We start from the raw sequence: 22,018 nt of genomic DNA on the forward strand, positions 1-22,018 counted from the left end.
TTTAAATTTAAATAACATATTTCAGGTTGTTTATATGTCTAACTTAGTTTTGTTAGCTATCCATGCCAGCTGGACCTTTTGCTTATATTTTCTTCCTGTGTGGACTAGGATTAAGAGTTTGTGGCTTCAAGTATGGAGTCCTAGGCAAGTTTGACAAGTGGTTTAAAGCTTTAGTAGTATTCATCTCTGCAGTGAAAATATCATACCTTTCTCCTTCAATGTGTTGTCAGGATGAAATAAGGTTTCACTTATGTGAAATCACTTTGAAAAATAACTTAAAGCTATTTATGGTATTGCACTTGCTGGCTTTTTTGTGTAGTGTAGAAGCGCTTGGTTAACATTAATGACTGACTCCTAAATTCAACTTTGAATGAGGAAAATATATTTTCAACCTTTAGCTAAGTAGTAAGTAAAATCTTTCAATGTTGTGTTTGTGATTTAAATTGTTCCCTCCTTGATGATACAATATTTTGTTATCTGAAATTGGGGGTGTTTACTTTTATTTATAATAGGCGAAGTCTGATGTTTGAGAAATATTAATAGAGCTGTTGAGTTAAAATACTTGCCATGGTATTGTCATAAATTACTTGATTTTGACATGAAGGGTATAGGTATAATTTAAAGTTGGTTTTTTTCTGAGATAGCCAACAACTTTTAAAAATGCCTTGACTCAAGAAAAGCCAGAAAAACCTTGCCCATATTTCCCTGATACCTAAATATCTCATCGTTTTCATATTGTTTAAAATGAAGAATTGACCTCTTTGCCCTTTAATTTAGTTAATAAAGTTTATCAGATGATTTATTAGGCGAACATAACACATATGTTAGTCCTTCAAATTATGGCCTAATTCTTGGACATAAGTTCAAGATTACGAACACAAAATGAGTAGCTTTAGAGAAAAGAATTTTGAGGTTAAAATTTCTGTATAAATATGGGATATTAATACTTCTAAGTTAGGTGGTGAGTTTTTAAACATGTTGAAAGACCACCTCTACCTCTGACTATTTATCTGTGCTACTGAACGTAAGTGAATGTTCTTGTTAGCATTGTTTGGAAAGGCAAGATGATTTTTAAAAAGATCTTATTTATTTTTAAAGAGAGGGGAAGGGAGGGATCAAGAGAGGGAGAGAAACATCAGTGAGAGAATCATCAGTGTATGGTTGCCTCTTCTGTGTCCTTAACTGGGGACCTGGCCCACAACCTGGGCTCGTGCCCTAACCAGGAATCGAACTGGCGACCCTTTGGTTCACAGGCCAGCACTCAGTCCACTGAGCCACACTAGCCAGGGCAAGATTATATTCATGAAAAGAAAAAAAAAATTTTATAAAAGCACAGAATATAACCTCAAAGCTAATTGACACATAGATTGTGAAAGATTTTTCTCATAACTCTCAAGCTCTAAAATAATTTTGTCTTAACTCTTGAGCTCTGAATTGAAAATATATGGGAGTAGATAAGTAAATGAAGATTTGAAATATTTACTTGATTTTTTTCAGGTGAGTCTTGTTTTCCTCAAAAGACTTTAGCAAGGAGGCAGATTTTTTACCAAGTTGTGTTACTCAAATCTCCCCCCCCTTTTTTTTTTTTGAACAGTCACTGGTTAGCGTGACACTTCTTTTTCAGAAGATAAAGACCAAGATAATCAAATATTATTATGCTTTTTTATTTGAACATATATTTTATATAATAGATAATATGTATTATAATAAATTACTTAACAGATTTCTTTACATACCCTTATGAAATGGGAATTTGTAAGCATTAGAAAGAATCAATCTGTCAGCCAAACATAAACAGCCAAGTCAAATATTCCAGATGTCAAGGGACTTTACCCAATATACAACAGCTGTTGATTTTTCTATGGGGTTACTCTTGTCTAGTGGAATTAAAAATTAGGTGTAACCACCAAAACCCTGCATTCATACTTTAACAAATTTTAGATGTTCTTTTGGTTGTCTTCCATTACAATTGAAAAGAAACTATGTGTTTTTCAGCTTCAAGAAAATCAGGATGAAATAGAAAATATGATGAATGCAATATTTAAGGGAGTGTTTGTACATAGATACCGGTAAGTCAGTACAGTTTTTTTCTATATAATTCTTACTCTATTCAAGTTTATAAGGGTTTAAGCAGTATAAGTTGGTGGAAAAAGCGATGGAGTGAGATCAGTGTTAGAATCTAAGTTCTTCCATGGAATGAGGCACTCAAGGCAACTTGATGTTTTCTGAAAAATGGGTTAGTGTTGATTTGGACTTCTAGCTGCCCTGCAAATAGAAGCTACTGCTATTATTTGGAGTCAGGGTATAGAATATTTCATTTCTTTTGAATGTGTTATGTTAGTAGAGCCTGTACATGCTGAGTCCTGACTCTTCTTTTCCATTTGACTATCAGTGGGAAAATTTGGATAGACGTGATAGGTTTTCTTTAGAATTTTATGAGGAAAGATGTAGGTAGTCTTACCATTATTTCTGCTGTGACCTGTTCTTTAAATGTTCATGGCATTCTTAATCAACTTCTTCCTCATTTCCACAATTTGGCAGTTACTGAGTTGGGTTAATACTTTGTAATGTTCCTTTGTCCATTCTTTCTTTTTGTTTCTATTGTCATCATTACCTTTGTCTATTCCCGTCACTTTTATGCCTAGAGATTTTTGAAGTTTTCCTAAAACGTTCTTTTGTTGCATTATTTTTCTGCTAAAAAGCCTTCAATAACTCACTGTTGTCTACAGGATGAATTAAAATAATTTAGTATGACATTCAAATCCAAATTGAGCTTAGCCTCAGTGTTATGTATAACTAATTCTTGCCTGGAAAATTATGTTGTAACCAGACTAGTGTGCCCACTGTCTTCTGAACACACCATGCCCAGCAGGTGTGAGCAGAGGATGTGATGTGGCATGGTGTAAAAGATGAGAAACAGATGGTGTTGGTAGTTTTATTTATTTTAAATATTTATGTGGTGATAATTATGCTTTGCTGACTAAACTGCAAACTTTGGCATTCACAGGCCATGCTTCAATCCTACTTTTAAATCCCAGTAATACGTATCATAGTGGTATGTTCATAATAGGTTTGAATTATTTGGCATCTCTTGAATAAACAAGTCCTGTGGTATGGTGGCACTGATATGCATAATTTTTTTCCCTTTCTTCAGCGATGCAATAGCTGAAATCCGAGCTATTTGTATCGAAGAAATTGGCATTTGGATGAAAATGTATAGTGATGCCTTTCTTAATGACAGTTATTTAAAATATGTTGGTTGGACTATGCATGATAAGGTAAGATATGCTGTACAGACTGCTCGTCTGCTACCCACAGGCATAGCTGTCTGCAGCATTCATTCAAAAAGAGTTATCTGAGTGTAGGTTAACCTGGGACCAAAAGAATATTCCTTTATTCTGTTCTGTCTGTTTCATGAAAACATTATCCCTGTCACATAAAGTCCTGTAGAGTTTTGAATCTTGGCCACTGATTGAGCTTTTAATCTTCAGTTATTTTTTGTACTGAAATATTAGGATCATGTAGAGGGCGGTGGTAAGGCATCTTGTAGACCAGTAAGAAGAGTCCTTACTTTGTTAGTATGGGAGTGCTGTATTTTTTAAAAATTCTCTTTTGATAAACATGTATCTTAACCAGATTATAAATTACATCTTGGCCCCAGATCTTTTTTTCCCTAAATCTACCTTCCTCTGAAGCTGCCTTTTCATTGGCCTCGAAGTTCCTTGTATATATCCCTTACAAATCCTACTTTTTGTAAAGGAAAACTTGGTATGAAATATGCTACTATTACCTTTCATAATAGTATTTCTCTGAATAGATTTTCAAAACATTTTCATTTGATCTACAAAAACGGAGATTCCAAAGGTATTTAGTCTTAAATTTATGTATTGATTCCTATTTTCGCATTATCAAAGATAAGTTTCTGAAGAAATGCTGTTGTATAAAGTAGAAAATACTGTATGTATCTTGAATATTCACATTGAAAAGATGCAAAGTTGTAATGCATTTTCTCCTCTTGTTTCATTTAGCAAGGTGAAGTAAGACTCAAATGTCTCACTGCTCTACAAGGGCTTTATTATAACAAAGAGCTTAATTCCAAACTGGAACTTTTTACCAGTAGGTTCAAGGTTAGTATGACTTTAAGTATTAAAATTTTACCTATTATTTGAAAGTATTTTTCTCTTGCTTTCCCTTTAAAAATCTTTATTTTTTGTCCTTAGGATAGAATTGTGTCTATGACCCTTGACAAAGAATATGATGTTGCAGTACAAGCAATAAAATTACTTACTCTTGTTTTACAGTAAGTATGTATTTATTGCATATTGCTAGTGTCCAGATATCTAAATAATGCATTAGAGAACTTGGTTTCGGTTATCTAGATCTGAATTTTAATAACTTAAGTCATGGGGTTTTACAGTCAGGTTAAGAAAACAGGAAAAGGAAATCACTGGATTAGAAAAATTCTGAGCTAGGAATTCATGTCTTCTCATTCTCTTGGTCAGTTTTCTCTCCATTTTACTGTCTTATATGGTCTCAAAATAAAGTTAAACAGTTGAGTGTAATAAACTCTGCTTTATTGTATTTTATCATTTGGTCACACTTTTATAAATTAGTATTTACTGAAACTTCTCTATAAACTACCTGAATTTAAACATTATGTTAAAATGTGGTGATGCAAATCATGTTTTTCTTTTTAAAAGGTTGTGGTAATATACATACTATAAAATTTACCATTTTAAATACATTGAAGTGTTCAGGTTGATGGCATAATGTTTTGTTCACATTGTTGGGCAGCCATCACCGTTATCCATCTGCAGAATTCTTCTGTCCTTTCACACTGAAAGTCTGTACCCATTAAACACTAACTCTTCGTTCCTCTCCCCTTCCCCCCATCCCAATCCCTGGTGACCACTGTTCTAATTTCTATCTTTATGAATTTGATTATTTTAGGTACCTAAAATTTTTAAGTGGAGTCATACAATATTAGTCCTTCTGTATCTGGCTTATTTCACTTTAGCATATTGTCTTTGGTGCTTGTCTGTGTTGTACCGTGTATCAGAATTTTATGCCTTTTAGAGGCTCAGTAGTACTCCATTGCATGTTTATACCACATTTCATTTATGCGTTCATCTGTCAGTGAGCATTAAGGTTAACATGATCCAAATAGTTGCATAAGGGACCTTTTTTAATTATAGGATCTTAATTCTGACAATCATGGAAAATGCATCATGTAAAAATAGTAATTTTTTAAATTTTGGTAATGGTGAATAGGCAGAGAGATCAGTGGCACGGAATAAAGAACAATATAGAGACAAATGCAAGTGCATCTAGGAACCTAGTATAGGGTGCGGGTGGTGTTTCCTATTAGAAAATAAATGATTTTGTGACAACTAGGTTCTATTTGGGGGGGAAATAAATTAGATTCCTGTCTGATTTCTCATACAAAAAATTTTTTAGATGGGTGAAATGTTTAAATGCAAATAAATGAAACCATTAAAGTACTAGATGAAAATTTGGGAAGATTAAAAATTTTTATTTTATATGTAAGATTAGCAAGATCTTTCTGAGCATGGCATAAAACCTAGACATAAAAAAAAAACACATTGAATTAACTGCATAAAAAACTAAAAATCTCTGTATTATATAAAATACCATAAACAACCTCATAAAACAAACGGTAGATTGGGCAAAATATTTGTATCATAGGAATTAGTTTCAATAAATCAATAAAATGAACAGAAACCCAATAGGAAAATAGACAAAAGTTAGTAACCAGATCATCGACAGAAAAGAAAAGAAAAATTTAAACATATAAAAAAATATTTAGCCACATACTTGAGAGAAATTTGTACTGAAATGAAACCATTATTTTACCTTTTCTCTGACAAGAGATACAAAAATGTTTGGTAATATACTGTGTAGTTGACACTACGCAGAAAACAAGCCCTTAAGCATTGTTGGTGGGACTATAAGTTGATACCTCTTTGGAGAAAAGTTTAGCAATATCTTTCTAAATTTTTGAAATAGTCACATTCTTCTAACATATCATTGTTTGTAATAGAATTTTGGAAATAGCCTAGATGATTACCAATAGAGGAAGAATTAAATTAATATATAAAATAATAGCTTATATAAACACCTTATATGGCTTTTGAAGACTACAGCAGCCCTGTGGGAATGTGGTGGTGGTTATCCACATTTATATAAAATGGACAACATTATAGTCATTAACGAGGAGGCAGCTCTAGATGTACTGACATTTTCTGAAAATTCACTTAACTGGGGGCATTTTGAGCAGTCTTAACTACTATATTTTTCTTTAATTTCTAATTGGAATTATAAATTATAAATATATATACATGTAATTAAAAATACTGAAAAAATCCTGAAATTAATAAGAACCTAGTAGTACTCTACTTACATTTCTGTAACTTCTCACTCTTCCATAATACCTTACAAACATTTTTCTCTTGTTTCTGAATACTGATATTTTTATGAAGGATGAGAGCCATTTATGTTGGTTCAGCCATGTATATAACTAACAACTGAATCTTACAAGGAACATTCCTTTTCAAGTAATTAAAATGAGTGAACTGATTTGATCCAGTGTATCTTTTTATTTTAAATAAGTGATTTTTCCAAAAGCGATACAGTATTATATAAAGTAGTTTAAATCAAAGTGCCTTTGAAACTTGTATTTTAACATTTTTGTTTTGTTTCTCAAAAAGAGGTAATATTTCCTTTGTCATCAGACTTCCGGAAACCTTGAGCACAACAAAAACCCAAAAAGGATCTGAGATCCTCAGCTAATCATCTAATGTACTTACACTTTTCTCTCTGGGGTGGTCCTGTGATTCTTAATTTACATATAATAGTAAAAACCTGAATTGTTTATCTCACAGTAGACTGAAAGCATGTAATATCTTTGGCGCTTATTTTTAATTAATTAGAAAATCCGTTTCCATTGCCTTATATGGTGTTCAGTAGGTGATGGATGAAGTATTTTTCATCATTGCGTGGTAACTTGGGTATTAGTATATTTTAATGTTATGATATAATCAGTTTCCTTAATATTACCAGTACTATGAAATATATGCAGTGTTCTCTGAGATTAACTAAGCTATTAGCATGCCATCACTTTATTTTTACATTAGTTTATATATTATTTTCATTTTCCTTTAGTGTCCTTGTCAACATTATTACTTCTCTTTGCCATGTATGTCTTTACCTTCATTAATGACTAATATTTTAGATGTTAACAAAATGCTCAGGGGTTTCTTTTGTTTGTTTTTTACAATTATCATTTTCTCATTTTTTTTCCCATTTCTCTTATTTCTTATTGTTCAAGTACATTTGTCTTTTTGTCAGGGCTAGCTTTCACTGATAGATCATGGTCACATAAAGTTGATGTCTTTTATATTTTTCTTAATACAAGTTAGTTTAAAGTATGAGTATGGATTTCTATACTCAATATGCTTAAAATTATAACATTACAAAAAAGACTGCTACTGCTTATTTCTTTTTAGGAGTAGTGAAGAAGTTCTTACTGCAGAAGATTGTGAAAATGTCTATCATCTGGTATATTCAGCTCACCGGCCAGTAGCAGTAGCAGCTGGAGAATTTCTCTACAAAAAGTAAATCTACATTTCTGTTACTCATTTTCAAAGTATACCTTTATGACAGTAATTTATTGTTATAATTTATATTAAAATATGTATAACTAATTTTCAAAAGATTTTATTTATTTTTAGAGAAAGGGGAAAGGACGGAGAAAGAGAGGGAAACATCACTGTGTGGTTCATGCGCGCCCCCCCCCCACCCCCCCACTGGGGACCTGGCCCACAACCCAGGCATGTGCCCTGTCTGGGAATTGAATCAGCGACCCTTTGGTTCACAGGTTGGCGCTTAATCCACTGAGTCACACCAGCCAGGGCTATATAACTTATTTTTTAAAAAAATAATTCATTACATCCCTGCCTCGTGTGGCCCAGTTGGTTGCAGTGTCATCCTGCAGGTTCGAGCCCCAGTTGGGATGCGTACAGGAGGCAACCAATTGGTTTTTCTCACATCATTGTTTTTCTCCCTTCCTTTCTCTCTAAAAGCAATGAAAAAGTGTCCTTGGGTGTGGATTTTAAAAAACCATTCTGTACAGGTCAAATTAAAATATTCTCATTTTACTATTTCCTTTAAAAGAGAATGTACCCATCTCTTTTAATGGATACGCTTAAAATGTACCTGATTATATCACAACGTTAAGGCCTTTTCCTAATTTTTCACTTTGTTTTTGTCAACTTCCAAAAAAATACGCATTTGGAGTGAAGCATTTATTAAAGAGTATATCATGTAAAACATTCACACTACAGTTTTCTATTTAGTGCTATCCAGTGTTCTCTTTTTTTATTTATAAGGAAAACAGCCATGATAGCCATAGAAAGTGGCCGCTAAGTCTAGACTTTGGGATAATTGTACAAGAAGGATAGAAGTAAATCATGTTCAGTTTAAAGGAAGCAATATTTATCTTAGATTTATATGCATAAATGGCATAGGTCAGTCAGTCATTGTGATAACCTTTATGATAGGAAATGGTTGCATAAAATACAGGAGGTTTAAAATAACTCACAACACATCTACAGGGTGGGGGCAAAAGTAGATTTACAGTTCTGAGTACAGAAAACACAGGTTATTCTTGAATTATTGTTTTACCAATTATGGTATTGTTTTCCATTCAAAGAACTGTAAACCTGTTTTAGCCCCACCCTGTACAATTAACTTGAGAAGTTAAGAGGGCTTGGAAGTACTATCAAGTTAGAATGAGAAAAGTTTATGGCAGTTACTTACTTGGGTATAATGTTGGACAATATTAGACCTGCCTAACTCCCATTTACTTCTTTGTTAAGTGCTTACATATGGGATCCAGACAGCTTTTTTGTTAGGAAATACTGTTTTTTTGTTTTACAAGTAAATATTTTGCATTGATTGCAGGCTCTTCAGTCGTAGAGATCCAGAAGAGGATGGAATGATGAAAAGAAGGGGGCGACAAGGTCCAAATGCCAACCTTGTTAAGACATTGGTTTTTTTCTTTCTGGAAAGTGAGGTTCGTTGATGTTCATTTTCTAGTTATGCCAATTTTTTGGAGGATATTCCCTCTTTTTCATAGAGGATGTTGGTCCACGTATTTTTTTATTTGTAATGTTTTTGACAGATTTTGGTATTATAGTAATACTGTCCCCCTAAAATGAGTTGGGAAGCTCTAGGGCTATTTAAGCTTCACAGAATGAAGAGAAATAATTTGCTTATATATTGATAAATAAACATATATTTTGTATATGTAACCATAACCATTCCCATTCAGTTAAAGTACATTTGTGGTATATTTTGTAATTGAGAGCAGTTAACTCATGTAATATTTATTCTAAATAGATTCCAAATATGCATGCATATAATCTTAAAATAATTTTCATGTTAATGATTATTGTGAGAAATGTTTAATAATGCTACCTAACAAGGTTTACTTATACACACAGCAAGCTAAGGCAGCTTCCTCTGTCCTTTCTTTCATCTGACCTCAAAAAACAGATTGCTACTTAAGTTTGTACATGGCGTACACAAAGCTTCCGTTCTTATGAGTTATGGCTAGTATGCTATTTGTTTAAGAGCACATTGCTCTTTTTAAATTTTAGTTACATGAGCATGCAGCATACCTTGTGGATAGCATGTGGGACTGTGCTACTGAGCTGCTGAAAGACTGGGAATGTATGAATAGCTTGTTGCTGGAGGAGCCACTTAGTGGAGAAGAAGGTAAGGATGTTTAATTATGGAACTTCTGTTGTCTGGGCAATTTTGAAAATAGATTTTACTTACTCCATTTGTTTATTTTTTAGTGTTAAAATAATTGAGTGAAAACCTTACTTTGTGAAAAATTTTGTTTTCATACACGTGAATGTTATGCCATGTAGACAGATGTAGTTGCCATCAGCATTCTTGAATCTTTTTTGTATCTTTGTTCACTTTTCTTTGCTAAAATTGTGGATCAGTGGTATACAGATTTGTAATGTTCAGGAAGATTTAACTTGTTTTGATCTTTTCTGTGGTACATTAATGGGTTTTTATTTAGTATGTTAGGTCAAATACTATCACAAGCAGAAGGAACTGTTATATAATAATTTTAAATGGCATATAGGGAAAAGAAATAGATTGATTTTCTGATTTTTTTTCCAGCTCTGACAGACAGACAAGAGAGCGCTCTGATTGAAATAATGCTTTGTACCATTAGACAAGCAGCTGAATGTCATCCTCCTGTGGGAAGAGGGACAGGAAAAAGGGTATGCCGATATCTTTTCAGTATTCTAAACTATGCTTTTCTTTTTTCATTATCTTTCATAAAATTACTTGTAACCATAGAACCAAATTTTTGAATCTTACATTTTATTTTTCAGATGACTTTTGCTTCTAAGTATGTGTTAGAAGTAAATATTTAAAACATTAGCAACTTGGGAAATTTCTTCCCTAAGATTACTTTGTTAGTTACTACAGAATTACAGTGATTGACAGTTCTTGCCTTCAAGACTGAAGGTAATGCACCATTTTAGAATGGTGCATTTGTCTGTTCAGATTTATGTGATGCCTTCTATTGTCTTTTGCTTTCTTTCTGTTTTTTTCTTTTGTTTTTTAATTACTGGTAGTAACTTACTTACTATGTTGAATTCATAACCCATAGGTCATGGCCCACAGCTTACAATAGGCTGAAATGCTATTCAAACCCATTATTATAAAAGTTCCTAAGTTATATTTCCCTTTTCTAACTGCTCCTTCTTTGTTAGTCTAATTGGGTATTGATTGTTGCTTTAGAACTATCCAGTTGGATGTTTAAAAAAACAAGTTTTTTGTTGTTTTAGGTGGCTTTATTTCCTTCATAATGTGAAGTTATTCTCTCTCTTTGTCGCTTTTGAGTTTCAAGTTTTATACTAGAAATTTTTGTATCCATCATCTAAAATGTAGTTTCATTATTTATTTTGTATATCTTAAACTTGAGCACCTAACATGTCAATGGCTTAATAAGCAACAAACACTGTGTTACTTTAGGTGCTGACAGCTAAGGAGAAGAAGACCCAGTTGGATGACAGGACAAAAATCACTGAACTTTTTGCTGTGGCCCTTCCTCAGTTACTAGCTAAAGTAAGTTTGTGTCACTGTCAGAATGTTACTAAGAAATGATACATTTGTTTGGAAATGTCACACAAGATTTTATCATACTTACTTACCATTATTGTGATGTTTTTGACTTTTTTTAAATTTCAAAGTACTCTATAGATGCAGAAAAGGTGACTAACTTGTTGCAGTTGCCTCAGTACTTTGATTTGGAAATATACACCACTGGAAGATTAGAAAAGGTATGTTGTTTTCTGTGTACTAAAAAACCCTTGAAAAATATTAGTTCATCCCATCATATTGTTTTTTCATATCTTTCAAAATATATTCTTGTAAGTTCTAATGTGAAAGAAAACACATCTTACATGTCTTCTGTATTTTAGATAAGTTGGATTTAGAGAATGTCACTAATAGGGCTTCTCTTTGATTCCTATTCACAGCCATATTCTGATTCCTAGCCATTATGTGACTATCACTGATCATTTTTGGAGATTGGGGGTGGGTAACAAGGATCATAACAATTACAAAACAAAAGCAGCTAATATCCATTGAAAACTTTTATTGTGTTCCAGGAACTGTTGTGTGTCCTTCATATGTATTAAATTTCTCATCAAATAGGTGATACTATTCTTGTTAATGTAAAGGAAACAGGTATGGGTGGGTCACTGTATTTATTTACCCTGACTCGAAAGACACCTTAAAATGCATGTGTCCGTCGGTTGTAGAGTTAGTGTTTAATTTAAGCTTTTTGCCATGGTGGTGTAATTGCTTTATGCCTATCATGTGTACATAACCGGTAATTTTAATGGGAAAAAAACTTTGATTTTGCAGCATTTGGATGCCTTACTACGACAGATCCGGAATATTGTAGAGAAGCACACAGATACGGATGTTTTGGAAGCATGTTCAAAAACTTACCATGCACTCTGTAATGAAGAGTTTACAATCTTCAACAGAGTAGATATTTCAAGAAGTCAGCTGATAGACGAGTTGGCAGATAAATTTAACCGGCTTCTTGAAGACTTTCTGCAAGAGGTATATATTACGAGTATTTTGTCAGTTGGGGACTCTCCCCTTCAGTAAGTGAATCAGTCACTGGTGATAATCCCTAGCAGTGTGTTGAAAAGATGTTCATATTTTTTGTTCTACGATTCACCATGCTGCTATTACTCCTCCACCAACATAGGAAGGTGGTAAAAACCTGTGACTGGGTGAAGGTGAACACAAAACTAACATCTTTTGTTATTTTATAGAAATGACTTGGGAAGTTATGAGACTTTAGTCAAATAAGAGGCTGTTTGGGAACAGGGTATTAATGGAACAGAAAAGTAGAGCCTAGCCTCTGGCCATGTAGTTTCAAAAAGTAGGGTATTTCTTATTGTATGGTCTTTGATATTATAAAGCTTTGAGAAATTGCAGTTGTAGCCACGATTGATTTTTGGGTTTTGGATGTTGTTCTCTTGTATTTCAAAAGAGGCTTTAAAGCGTAGCATCAAATACACTTGTATTTTTGTTGTGATTTTTATCATTTCTGGAAATATATTCAGGTCTAATTGATTTGCATAAAATACAAATTCTTATTGCTCAAATTAAGGTATTTAGCCTTTTCCACACTACTTTTACCATTAATGCTGCAAAAAATCATATGGACTTAGTGATTTTCAGGTTTCTTGTCTAAGAATTACTTAACTTTCTTTTTTTGTTTTTAACATTGCACGCTTACTAATTTTTGCCTAATTGGTAGTTTGCGCAAATATGTTGGTGCACAATGATCATATTCTTAGTTAAAATTTTTAATGACTCTAATCTTGGCCAGATATGATTGTGATTAGAACAAGCAATGTTTTGTTTGTTAATTAAGTTCGATTACTTGGTAGAAAAATTAAAGTTTCAAAACAACTAAGCTTTTTTTGAGGGACCCAGGGTTTGATATAGCAAGTTGGATAGTATTTAACAAACTTTATAAGTTTTGTGTAATAAGACTCATAAAATTTTCAAAAATTTAAGTTAGTCTGAAGTGGAAAGTTAATATCTAGAAAGGACTAGCATGGCCAGTCCTTACTCAGAGGTTTTTTTCCAAATTAATTGTGATTGAACTGATACATCTTTCTTGAGCGCTATACTGCTTTTGTGTAGAGTTTGTCCTTTAGGTGTAATCTTTATGATCTCTTGTTTGTCCTTTTGTCCTCTGATGTATTTTTCTTTGTCGTCCCAATGTATTTATTACTGTGAAAGAGCAGATGTGTTCATAGTTTTATATGAAGGTTACTTAAAGGAAAAAGGGAGAAAGTCGTTCACTTTTTCTTTCTTGGGTATGATGTATCTGTGATAACAACTGTGTCAGCTCATTTATTACTTCAGCCATATTGCTTTAATTTGACCAGGTTTAATGTAAGTGGTGTTAAATGATGCACTTAGTGTTTTTTATTATGTTATTCATTCTTTTCAAGCTGGTATCACTATTTTGGTGGTTATTAATATTTAATATCAATTAATACTCATAGGGTGAAGAACCTGATGAAGATGATGCATACCAGGTATTGTCAACGTTGAAGAGAATCACCGCTTTTCACAAGTAAGTTGAATCTTGAAGTTTCTGATTTCTTAAAACTGTAGCAAAACCAACTTACATGTTTTGGAGTTTTAATGTTATCAGATTGTTTGCCTGATTACTTTTCCTTTTGGGGGGAAATACTGGGTATAGTCAAGTTTTAAATTAGATAATCACTGAAAAATTATCAGCTAATATATTTTCTAACAATACGCATTTTTTGTTGTGCATATTAAAAAGTTTAATATATTTTAACAGCATTCTGTTAACACTCACGTCCAAGAGAAATGTGATTAAGCCTAACTTTTTAATATGACTTAATTCTTTTTCACAGTGCCCATGACCTTTCAAAGTGGGATTTGTTTGCTTGTAATTACAAACTATTGAAAACCGGAATTGAAAATGGAGACATGCCTGAGCAGGTTTTTATTATTTACAAGTTCCATACTTAACTTTGAGAATGAAGACTTGTGACTTTTTAATTTTAACTGCATTTCCTTGGTTCTTTTCACAGATTGTTATTCATGCACTGCAGTGTACTCACTATGTAATCCTTTGGCAGCTTGCAAAGATAACCGAAAGCAGCTCTACAAAGGTTTGTGGCGGTTCAGTGAAGTTCTTAATTAGATTAATATCATTAACTGTTTTCAGCAAACTTATCCATTTAATAGGACCAATTTATTTCAGTACTTTTGATCTACTGTTTAGGCATGCGTACTTTTAAAAATAGTCATGTTTGTAGATTGATGTGTGTTGACTGAAAACGTATTTTGCTTAGGGGTATGATTTAAAATTAAGTCACTCACACTTGAAGGTGGCACAATTTATGGATTTCCATATAATTCTCAAAACTATTGAGTAGATAATAGAAATAATAGATTTTGTAAATGATGACCATGAGCCTTTGAAACAAGCAGATGCAGCTGTTGGATTATAAAAGCTGATAACAAGCCAGTTGGTTGCCTTTGTATGGTTTTAGGATCTCCTTGTTCATACTCAGGATCTCTCTGCTGATGTTTCAGATTGATAAGTCACTTTCTGGTTGAGTGTTATGTTCCATGCTACCATGTCTTAGAACTTTTAAAATTTTCTCCATAGTGATAATCCTTGATGTGTTGTTTAATAACTGAACTGAACAGCACTGCATGCTTTTTCATCTGTAAATCAGAAGCTTGAAACATTGTATTTATAGTAGTAAGTGTTGCCTTAAATATTATTTGGGCACATTTTTATAAATATTAAGCATTATCTGAAATTTATAGACTCCGTTGTTTGTAAGTACTTTCCTCATAAAGGAATTCTCTCTTTTATTTTAACGATCTAATTGGCCTTACTCAGCAATTCATGAATTGGGCAGCATCCCATCTAGTAAATAAAACGGTGCTCCCAGGAATTCTCTTGATAATGTTTGTTTTGCATAAAACCACGGAAAATTTTAAATACTTAGAATTTCTCTGAGCTTTTATAAGCACACACTGCTGTTATATCTGCAAATGTATATTTCCCCCTTGAAAAGGTAATGCAGTTTTGTTATTAAAATAGAGTACTTTTTGTCAAACACCCGAGCAACAGTGACCATATTGGTAAATATGGTTGCTAACCTAGGTTGAAACTTTTCAATTAAAATGGGAAAAAGGGTAATACATTTAGAAGAGGAAAAAATGTAAAATGAATGTTATTGAATACAAAATTATTCATGCTGAAGCTTGATTGAGTTTTCTTCACCACATCAATGTTCAGGTTAAACCAGTTTTTATTTAACTTGTCTATTACATATACCAAATATGTACTGACGTTCTATCATTTGACATTCAATATCTGGAGATAGGTCAAAGGTTATTACTTAAATAAATTAGTGTGGGTGATCTTTATAGAATATTTTTCTATTTTAAATTAATTGGTAAATATTTAGAAATAGAGAAAATGTAATAAAAATATTAATCTTTAAATGTAAGTTTATGAGCCATTTAAATCACACCACAAAGCTGATTTTTGTCTCTCTCTGTTTTTAAAAAGTACAACCAGTATCCTTCAAATAAGAAATGAAAGATGCACCCTGGCTGGTGTGGCTCAGTGAACTGAATGTCAGCCTGTGAACCACAAGGTCACCAGTTTGATTCCTGGTCAGGGTACATGCCAGGGTTTCAGGCCAGGTCCCTGGTTGGGAGCACGTGAGAGGCAACCGATCGGAAAGATGACGTTCTTTTTATTTTATTTTTTAAATTAATTTCTCCTCTTTCATAAGTTGACCCCCCTTTTAATTACAAAGTGAGAATGGAATATAAACCTTTACTTTTTAAGCATTCTATGGTAATGGGTTTATTAAAAATAGCCATACATAGAGTTAGATAAGCTTTCTCATCCTAAAGGACCCAGACCACTTAGGATATTACCCATTAATATACCTGATTTTTAAAAAATTTCTTTAATCCTCACCCGAGGATGTGTTTATTGATTTTAGAGAGAGAGAAAGGGTGAGAAAGAAAAACATCGATGTGAAAAATACACATTGATCACTTGCCTCCCGTACATGTCCCGACCAAGGATCAAACCCCAAACCCACAACCTAGGTATGTGCCCTGACTGGGAAACTGTCAACCTTTTGGTGTACAGGACGACGCTCCAACCAACTGAGCCACTTGGCCAGGGCAATATACCTAATATTGTTAAGGCTGCAATTTGTTGAGATTTTTTTTTAAAATGATCTCATTCATTTTTATTTTACTTTCTGGTAAATAATAAAGAATTTAAATCTGATGTACAAGCAGAGTTAATATAGTTAAATGTAGATCATGTTTATGTAATTTAAATTATCTTAAATACTGAGTTTTTTATATAGTGTTTTTTAAATGTGAAATTTTTTCAAGGAGGACTTGCTACGTTTAAAGAAACAAATGAGGGTATTCTGTCAGATATGTCAGCATTACCTGACCAACGTGAATACTACTGTTAAGGAACAGGTTAGTAATTGCTATAGATAGCAATATTTTTAAGGAATGTTAATAAATATCTGAACTAATACAGATCATTTAATACTGAGATTGAGCAAAGTAGAAGTAACTTACACCCATACATGTATACCATGTTCAAAATTCAGATTGTGTTAATTTCTTATGAAGTTTATAATTGCATTATTGAATACCCTAATTGCAGTTATTCTGTGTTGTTTCTTTATGACACTCTTGGTAGACAGATGCTTATATACAAATTAAGTATATGAAGTTACAAATGTTATTCCTGAAAGCAGCAAGTGTAACAGGTAGGCCTCAGGGAGGAAAGGTCCTTATCTGGGTATGGTTTTCTTATCTTTGAGAATATTATCAGATGTTGACATTCCTGCCTGTCCTGATTGTGCAAGTTATTTTTTCTTATGTGGACTTTGTCAGACAGTCACTTCCCTGCTTTTAAAGTATTACCTTCTCATCCCATATTCCCTCATGATTTCAGTACTACCAACTTTCTTATTTTGGAAGTATATTGTTATCTGGTGCCATAGGTAGTATTCCCATCTGAAAAATAAATCTGATCCTGGGAATAAGAGCTTATTTAGGTCTAAATCCCTAAAAGAGGATTAATTGTTTTTGGACACATGCTTTTTAAATGCTTTTATGGGATAGCTGTTTTTATAATCATTTAATAAGACATTAATAACGATACAATCAAAATACTTATGGTGATTTCAAGATTTTATGACCCCTTCATCTTGCTTAGCCTTTGTATATTGGCGTACAGCCCCATTAGTCATTGAAAGTGCTATTTTCAGCAGCTCATGTTATGTTGGACGTGGTTTGTTTTACTTAGGGATGTATTTACTTAGTAAAGCTACCATGAAAGTTTTGAAATACAATTGTCTACCTACAAAGCTACCAAGTTGTTCAACCCTTTTGTTTGTCACTTGTCTTTATTTCATTTTTAAAAATCAAAATTAATATTTAAGAAATACATTTGGGTTGTTACAGCTAAAAATTTACATTTAATACCTAACTTTTGGTCTCACTTTTCTTCTTATTTCTATCCCTTTGTCTCTCCCATACACAGCATGCTTGGGCAAAAATAAATGAGAATATACTAAGTGGCCAGTATCCAATTACTGGATTTTGCATTTTCCTGCAAAAAATACAAAATATATTGCCACAATTATTACATTGTTGATTTCTTTCTAGTTTTAACTATATAGTTCTGTACTATAGCAACAAAGGATCTGGACATTCAGTTTTTATCTTACAATTCAGGTGAAAGAACAAAATCTCTGATAGTAGTAAATTTTTTTAAGTATATTTTATTGATTATACTATTACAGTTGTCTCATTTTTTTCCTCCCCTTTATTACCCTCCACCCTGCACGCCCACCACCAGCATTTCCCCTCCTCAGTTCATGTCCATGGGTAGTATATGTAAGTTCTTTGGCTTCTCCATTTCCTATACTATTGTTAACCTCCACCTGCTGCTTTGTACCTACCATTTATGCTTCTTATGCCCTGTGCCTTTTCCCCCATTCTCCCCTCTCCCTTACCCTCTGATCTCCATTTCTGTTCCTGTTCTAGTTGTTTGCTTAGTTTGTTTTTGGTTTTGTTTTGTTTTTTTTTAGGTTCAGTTGTTGATAGTTGTGAGTTTGTTGTCATTTTACTGTTCATAGTTTTGATCTCCTTTTTCTTAGATAAGTCCCTTTAACATTTCATAATAAAGGCTCAGTGATGATGAACTCCTTAAACTTTACCTTATCTGGAAGCACTGTGTCTCCCCTTCCATTCTAAATGGTAGCTTTGCTGGATAGAGTAATCTTGGATGTAGGTCCTTGTCTTTCATGACTTTGAATACTTCTTTCCAATCCCTTCTTGGCTGCAAGGTTCCTTTGAGAAATCAGCTGATAGTCTTATGGGAACTCCTTTGCAGGTAACTGTCTCCTTTTCTCTTGCTGCTTTTAAGATTCTCTCCTTATCTTTAATCTTGGGTAATGTAATTATGATGTGCTTCCAAGGTGTGTGCTTTCTTGGGTTCAACTTCTTTGGGACTCTGAGCTTCCTGGATCTCCTGGAGGTCTATTTCCTTCTCCAGATTGGGGAAGTTCTCCTTCATTATTTGTTCAAATAAGTTTTCAATGTCTTGTCTTCCTCTTTTCCTTCTGGCACCCCTATGATTCTGATGGTGGAATGTTTAAAGTTGTCCCAGAGGTTCCTAAGCCTCTCCCCCCTTTTTTTTTTTTTTTTTTTTTTTGTATTCTTGTTTCTTCATTCTGTTCTGGTTGATTGTTTATCCTTCCTTCTGCTCCAAATCATTGCTTTTAGTCCCAGTTTCCTTCCCTTTACTCTCTGTTCACTGTGTATTTTTCTTTATTTCACTTTGTATAGCCTTGACTTTTTCCTGTATTTTGCAACCATACTCAACCATTTCTGTGACCATCCAGATTGCCAGTGTTTTGAACTGTGCATCTGATGGGTTGGCTGTTTCCTCGTTGCTGAGTTCTGTTTTTGGAGTCTCGATCTGCTCTTTCATTTGGGCCATATATCTTTGTCCCAGCGCTCCTGTTAACACTGGAAGGGGCAGAGCCTTAGGTGTTCACCAGGGCAGGGCGACTCTCATCACCAAGTTGTAGTGCTGTCTGTGGGGAAGGGGTCAGAGAAGAAACAATGTCACTTCCTCAGCTCTTGGCTGGCTTTCAGTCACTTTCCCTGCTACCCACAAGTAAGTTGGGCCCTTCTGGTGCTGATTCCCAGATGGCTGAGTCCTACATTCTAGGCCCCTGTAGATCTCTCCAGGAAACACTTCTGTGAGGCTTAGAGTTTCTCCCGCTGCCGCAACCCCACGAGGCTCTTACAGCTAGAAGTTTTGAGGCTTTCTTTACCCGCGCTTGGAACTCTGGGTTGCACGGTCTGTCTCGCCGCCCAGCTGTCCTCCCAGTTTATCTTTAGGCAAATGTGGGACTGCCAGCTGCCCTCTCACCTGCCCAGTCCTCCAATTGCCGCCTTGCTTCGCAGCCTGTCTGCGCCGGTTGCCCGGCTCTGCTCCTCCTACCAGTCTGGGTGAATGAATCTTCTTTAACACCTTGGTTGTCAGACTTCCACACAGTTCTATTTTCTGGCAGTTCTGGTTGTTTTTTGTTCTTAAATTTGCTCTTGTCCTTTGGTTGTGCGAAGAGACAAAGTATATCTACCTCCACCTCCATCTTGGCCTGAAGTCTCTGACAGTAGTAAATTGAGTTTAGAATTAAACTCTTAGAATAGGATTTTAATGAAATATGCACAATCCAAACCTAATACACAAAATACTGCTTGATAAATTTTCATATACCACCAAGATATTTAGCTTAATATTCTCTATTTTTTTACAGTGTTAACACATGATTTCTTTCCTTGTCATCTTTATTGTTTTTCTGTTACAGTTGTTCCAATGTTTTCCCCCTTTGCTCTGGTCTGCCCATCCCACCCCCTTCTCCCATAGTCAATTCCCACACTGTTGTCCATGACTTACATAATTTGTTCAGATCTTGGAGGTGATTTGGTCATTAAATAGCTTGTGTCCAGACTTCCTAACAAGCTTCTAGGACTATGTCCTGGTCAGCTCACTTGACCTGCCAACTCACCTAATTAATAAATATCACCATACTTAATCACTGTGTATCATTACTGTGTACGTTGTAAAAGTTTTTGTAAACTTATATGTAGATAAGTAGTAGTAAATTATGGAGAAGAGACTGAAAGAATGGGTAAAAACCTGAAGTAAAGAGAAAAAAGTAAATGTGGTTAGTTCTGAAAAAGATAAAACTAGTATTAAGACCTGTTCTGTATTACTACGATCTGTATTTCTAGCAGTAATCTTCCTTTAAATGTAATTTCCTGTTAACTTTGTGACCCCAAAATTCTATTTTCATTACCCCTTCCCAACATATAACTTTCTCCAGTTACCTTTTGACTGATTTTACCAGTATTTAGAACTCCTTTTAAAGTTAAGAGTCCCTTTAAAACTCCTGGTAGAATTTTGTTAAGCTCCTTGAGATACAACTTCAGCCTTAAGTTTATTAGGATACTATCAGGTTTGCCTGATGAGTAGTAAGCAGGCCCATACTTGGTTATGTTTTTCTACTTAAGCACCACATATATTGACAATGAGAGTGCTTAAAAAGTACCTTCGACTTTGTGATCTCTCTTCTAAGAGATCTATGAGATATTTATCCCCTTGGTATCAGGTTTTCATTCCATAGTAGAAAAAAATGGTACCAAGTTTGTGTATTTCATATTTGAGAATGTGTACCATGTGCTATTACGGCATAGTATAGAGTGTAGCATTCAGAGTCAGAAAACCTGAGGTTGAGTCCTAACTGCATGTGTTGGTAGTGTAAGCATATTAAATAATTCATTTAAAGTTGCTAAAAGTATAAAAGAATATTTTTGGAATTACCTTACTGTTAGTAAAGCATGATGCAAATATTAGTAGTCATTGTTACAGAAATAACACGCCTCAGGTTTAAAATCTTAGGAAAATACTATACATTGGCTTTTCTTAAGAGTTCCAAGTAGGTGGGTTCTATTTCTGTATTAAATGTGTAAATTACTGCTGGTAGTTGGTGATAAACCTTAACATATTGTCCCCCCCTTTTTTAAAATAGGCCTTCACTATTCTATGTGATATTTTGATGATCTTCAGCCATCAAATTATGTCAGGAGGGCGTGACATGTTAGAGCCATTAGTTTACACCCCTGATTCTTCATTGCAGTCTGAGTTGCTCAGCTTTATTTTGGATCATGTCTTCATTGAACAGGACGATGATAATAACAGTGCAGGTAATTTTATTGCCAACTTTTTGTTAAACCTGTATATCTACCATAAATCAAATTTAAGTAACTATGATGTAAAGTGTTGCAGTACTATTTGATATTTTATTCCTAAAACATGAAACAGTTATCAAGGATTATTAGAGACAGGGTAAAATAAATACTTGTTTAAAAGAGTATTCTTGTTTTACATTTTTTATATTGAGAATCTTACATTGAAGACCTGACAGAATATGTACCTATCATTCACAAAAGAGGAGCTCTGAATGGCTAAATAAATGCAAAACAAAACAAAACAAAAAAAGTACCACTGACAACCAGAGAAACATAAATCAATATAACGTGGTTGTATTTTTTTAAAGATTTTGTTTATTTATTTTTAGAGAGGGGGGAAGGGAGGGAGAAAGAGAGGGATAGAAACATCAATGTGTGGTTGCCTCTCGCACAAACCCCCACTGTGGACCTGGCCCACAACCCAGGCATGTGCTCTGACTGGGAATCAAACCTGCGACCCTTTGGTTCGCAGGCCAGCACTCTATCCACTGAACCA

General features: G+C 33.9%; 1 protein-coding gene across 6 annotated transcripts in view; it reads left to right on the forward strand.

Annotated features, from left to right (window-relative positions):
- Positions 1 to 22,018, forward strand: part of STAG2 (STAG2 cohesin complex component) — a 122,519-nt gene that overhangs the window by 76,766 nt on the left and 23,735 nt on the right. For 5 of the 6 annotated variants that reach the window (XM_054576995.1, XM_054576993.1, XM_054576994.1 and 2 more), the window contains 16 exons: positions 1,996 to 2,069; positions 3,155 to 3,278; positions 4,029 to 4,127; positions 4,221 to 4,300; positions 7,527 to 7,634; positions 8,983 to 9,094; positions 9,681 to 9,798; positions 10,219 to 10,322; positions 11,083 to 11,175; positions 11,301 to 11,390; positions 11,980 to 12,183; positions 13,653 to 13,723; positions 14,034 to 14,121; positions 14,214 to 14,294; positions 16,567 to 16,659; positions 21,303 to 21,477. In XM_054576995.1, the coding sequence (XP_054432970.1) occupies positions 1,996 to 2,069; positions 3,155 to 3,278; positions 4,029 to 4,127; positions 4,221 to 4,300; positions 7,527 to 7,634; positions 8,983 to 9,094; positions 9,681 to 9,798; positions 10,219 to 10,322; positions 11,083 to 11,175; positions 11,301 to 11,390; positions 11,980 to 12,183; positions 13,653 to 13,723; positions 14,034 to 14,121; positions 14,214 to 14,294; positions 16,567 to 16,659; positions 21,303 to 21,477 (1,714 nt within the window). The remainder of the gene's footprint in view (positions 1 to 1,995; positions 2,070 to 3,154; positions 3,279 to 4,028; positions 4,128 to 4,220; positions 4,301 to 7,526; positions 7,635 to 8,982; positions 9,095 to 9,680; positions 9,799 to 10,218; positions 10,323 to 11,082; positions 11,176 to 11,300; positions 11,391 to 11,979; positions 12,184 to 13,652; positions 13,724 to 14,033; positions 14,122 to 14,213; positions 14,295 to 16,566; positions 16,660 to 21,302; positions 21,478 to 22,018) is intronic. The other variant, XM_054576996.1, reaches the window with a different exon arrangement.

Source organism: Pteronotus mesoamericanus, unplaced genomic scaffold, assembly GCF_021234165.1.
Source record: "Pteronotus mesoamericanus isolate MK-2021 breed Mesoamerican mustached bat unplaced genomic scaffold, CSHL_Meso_final contig_40, whole genome shotgun sequence".
In the NCBI taxonomy this organism is placed as follows: Eukaryota; Metazoa; Chordata; class Mammalia; order Chiroptera; family Mormoopidae; genus Pteronotus; species Pteronotus mesoamericanus.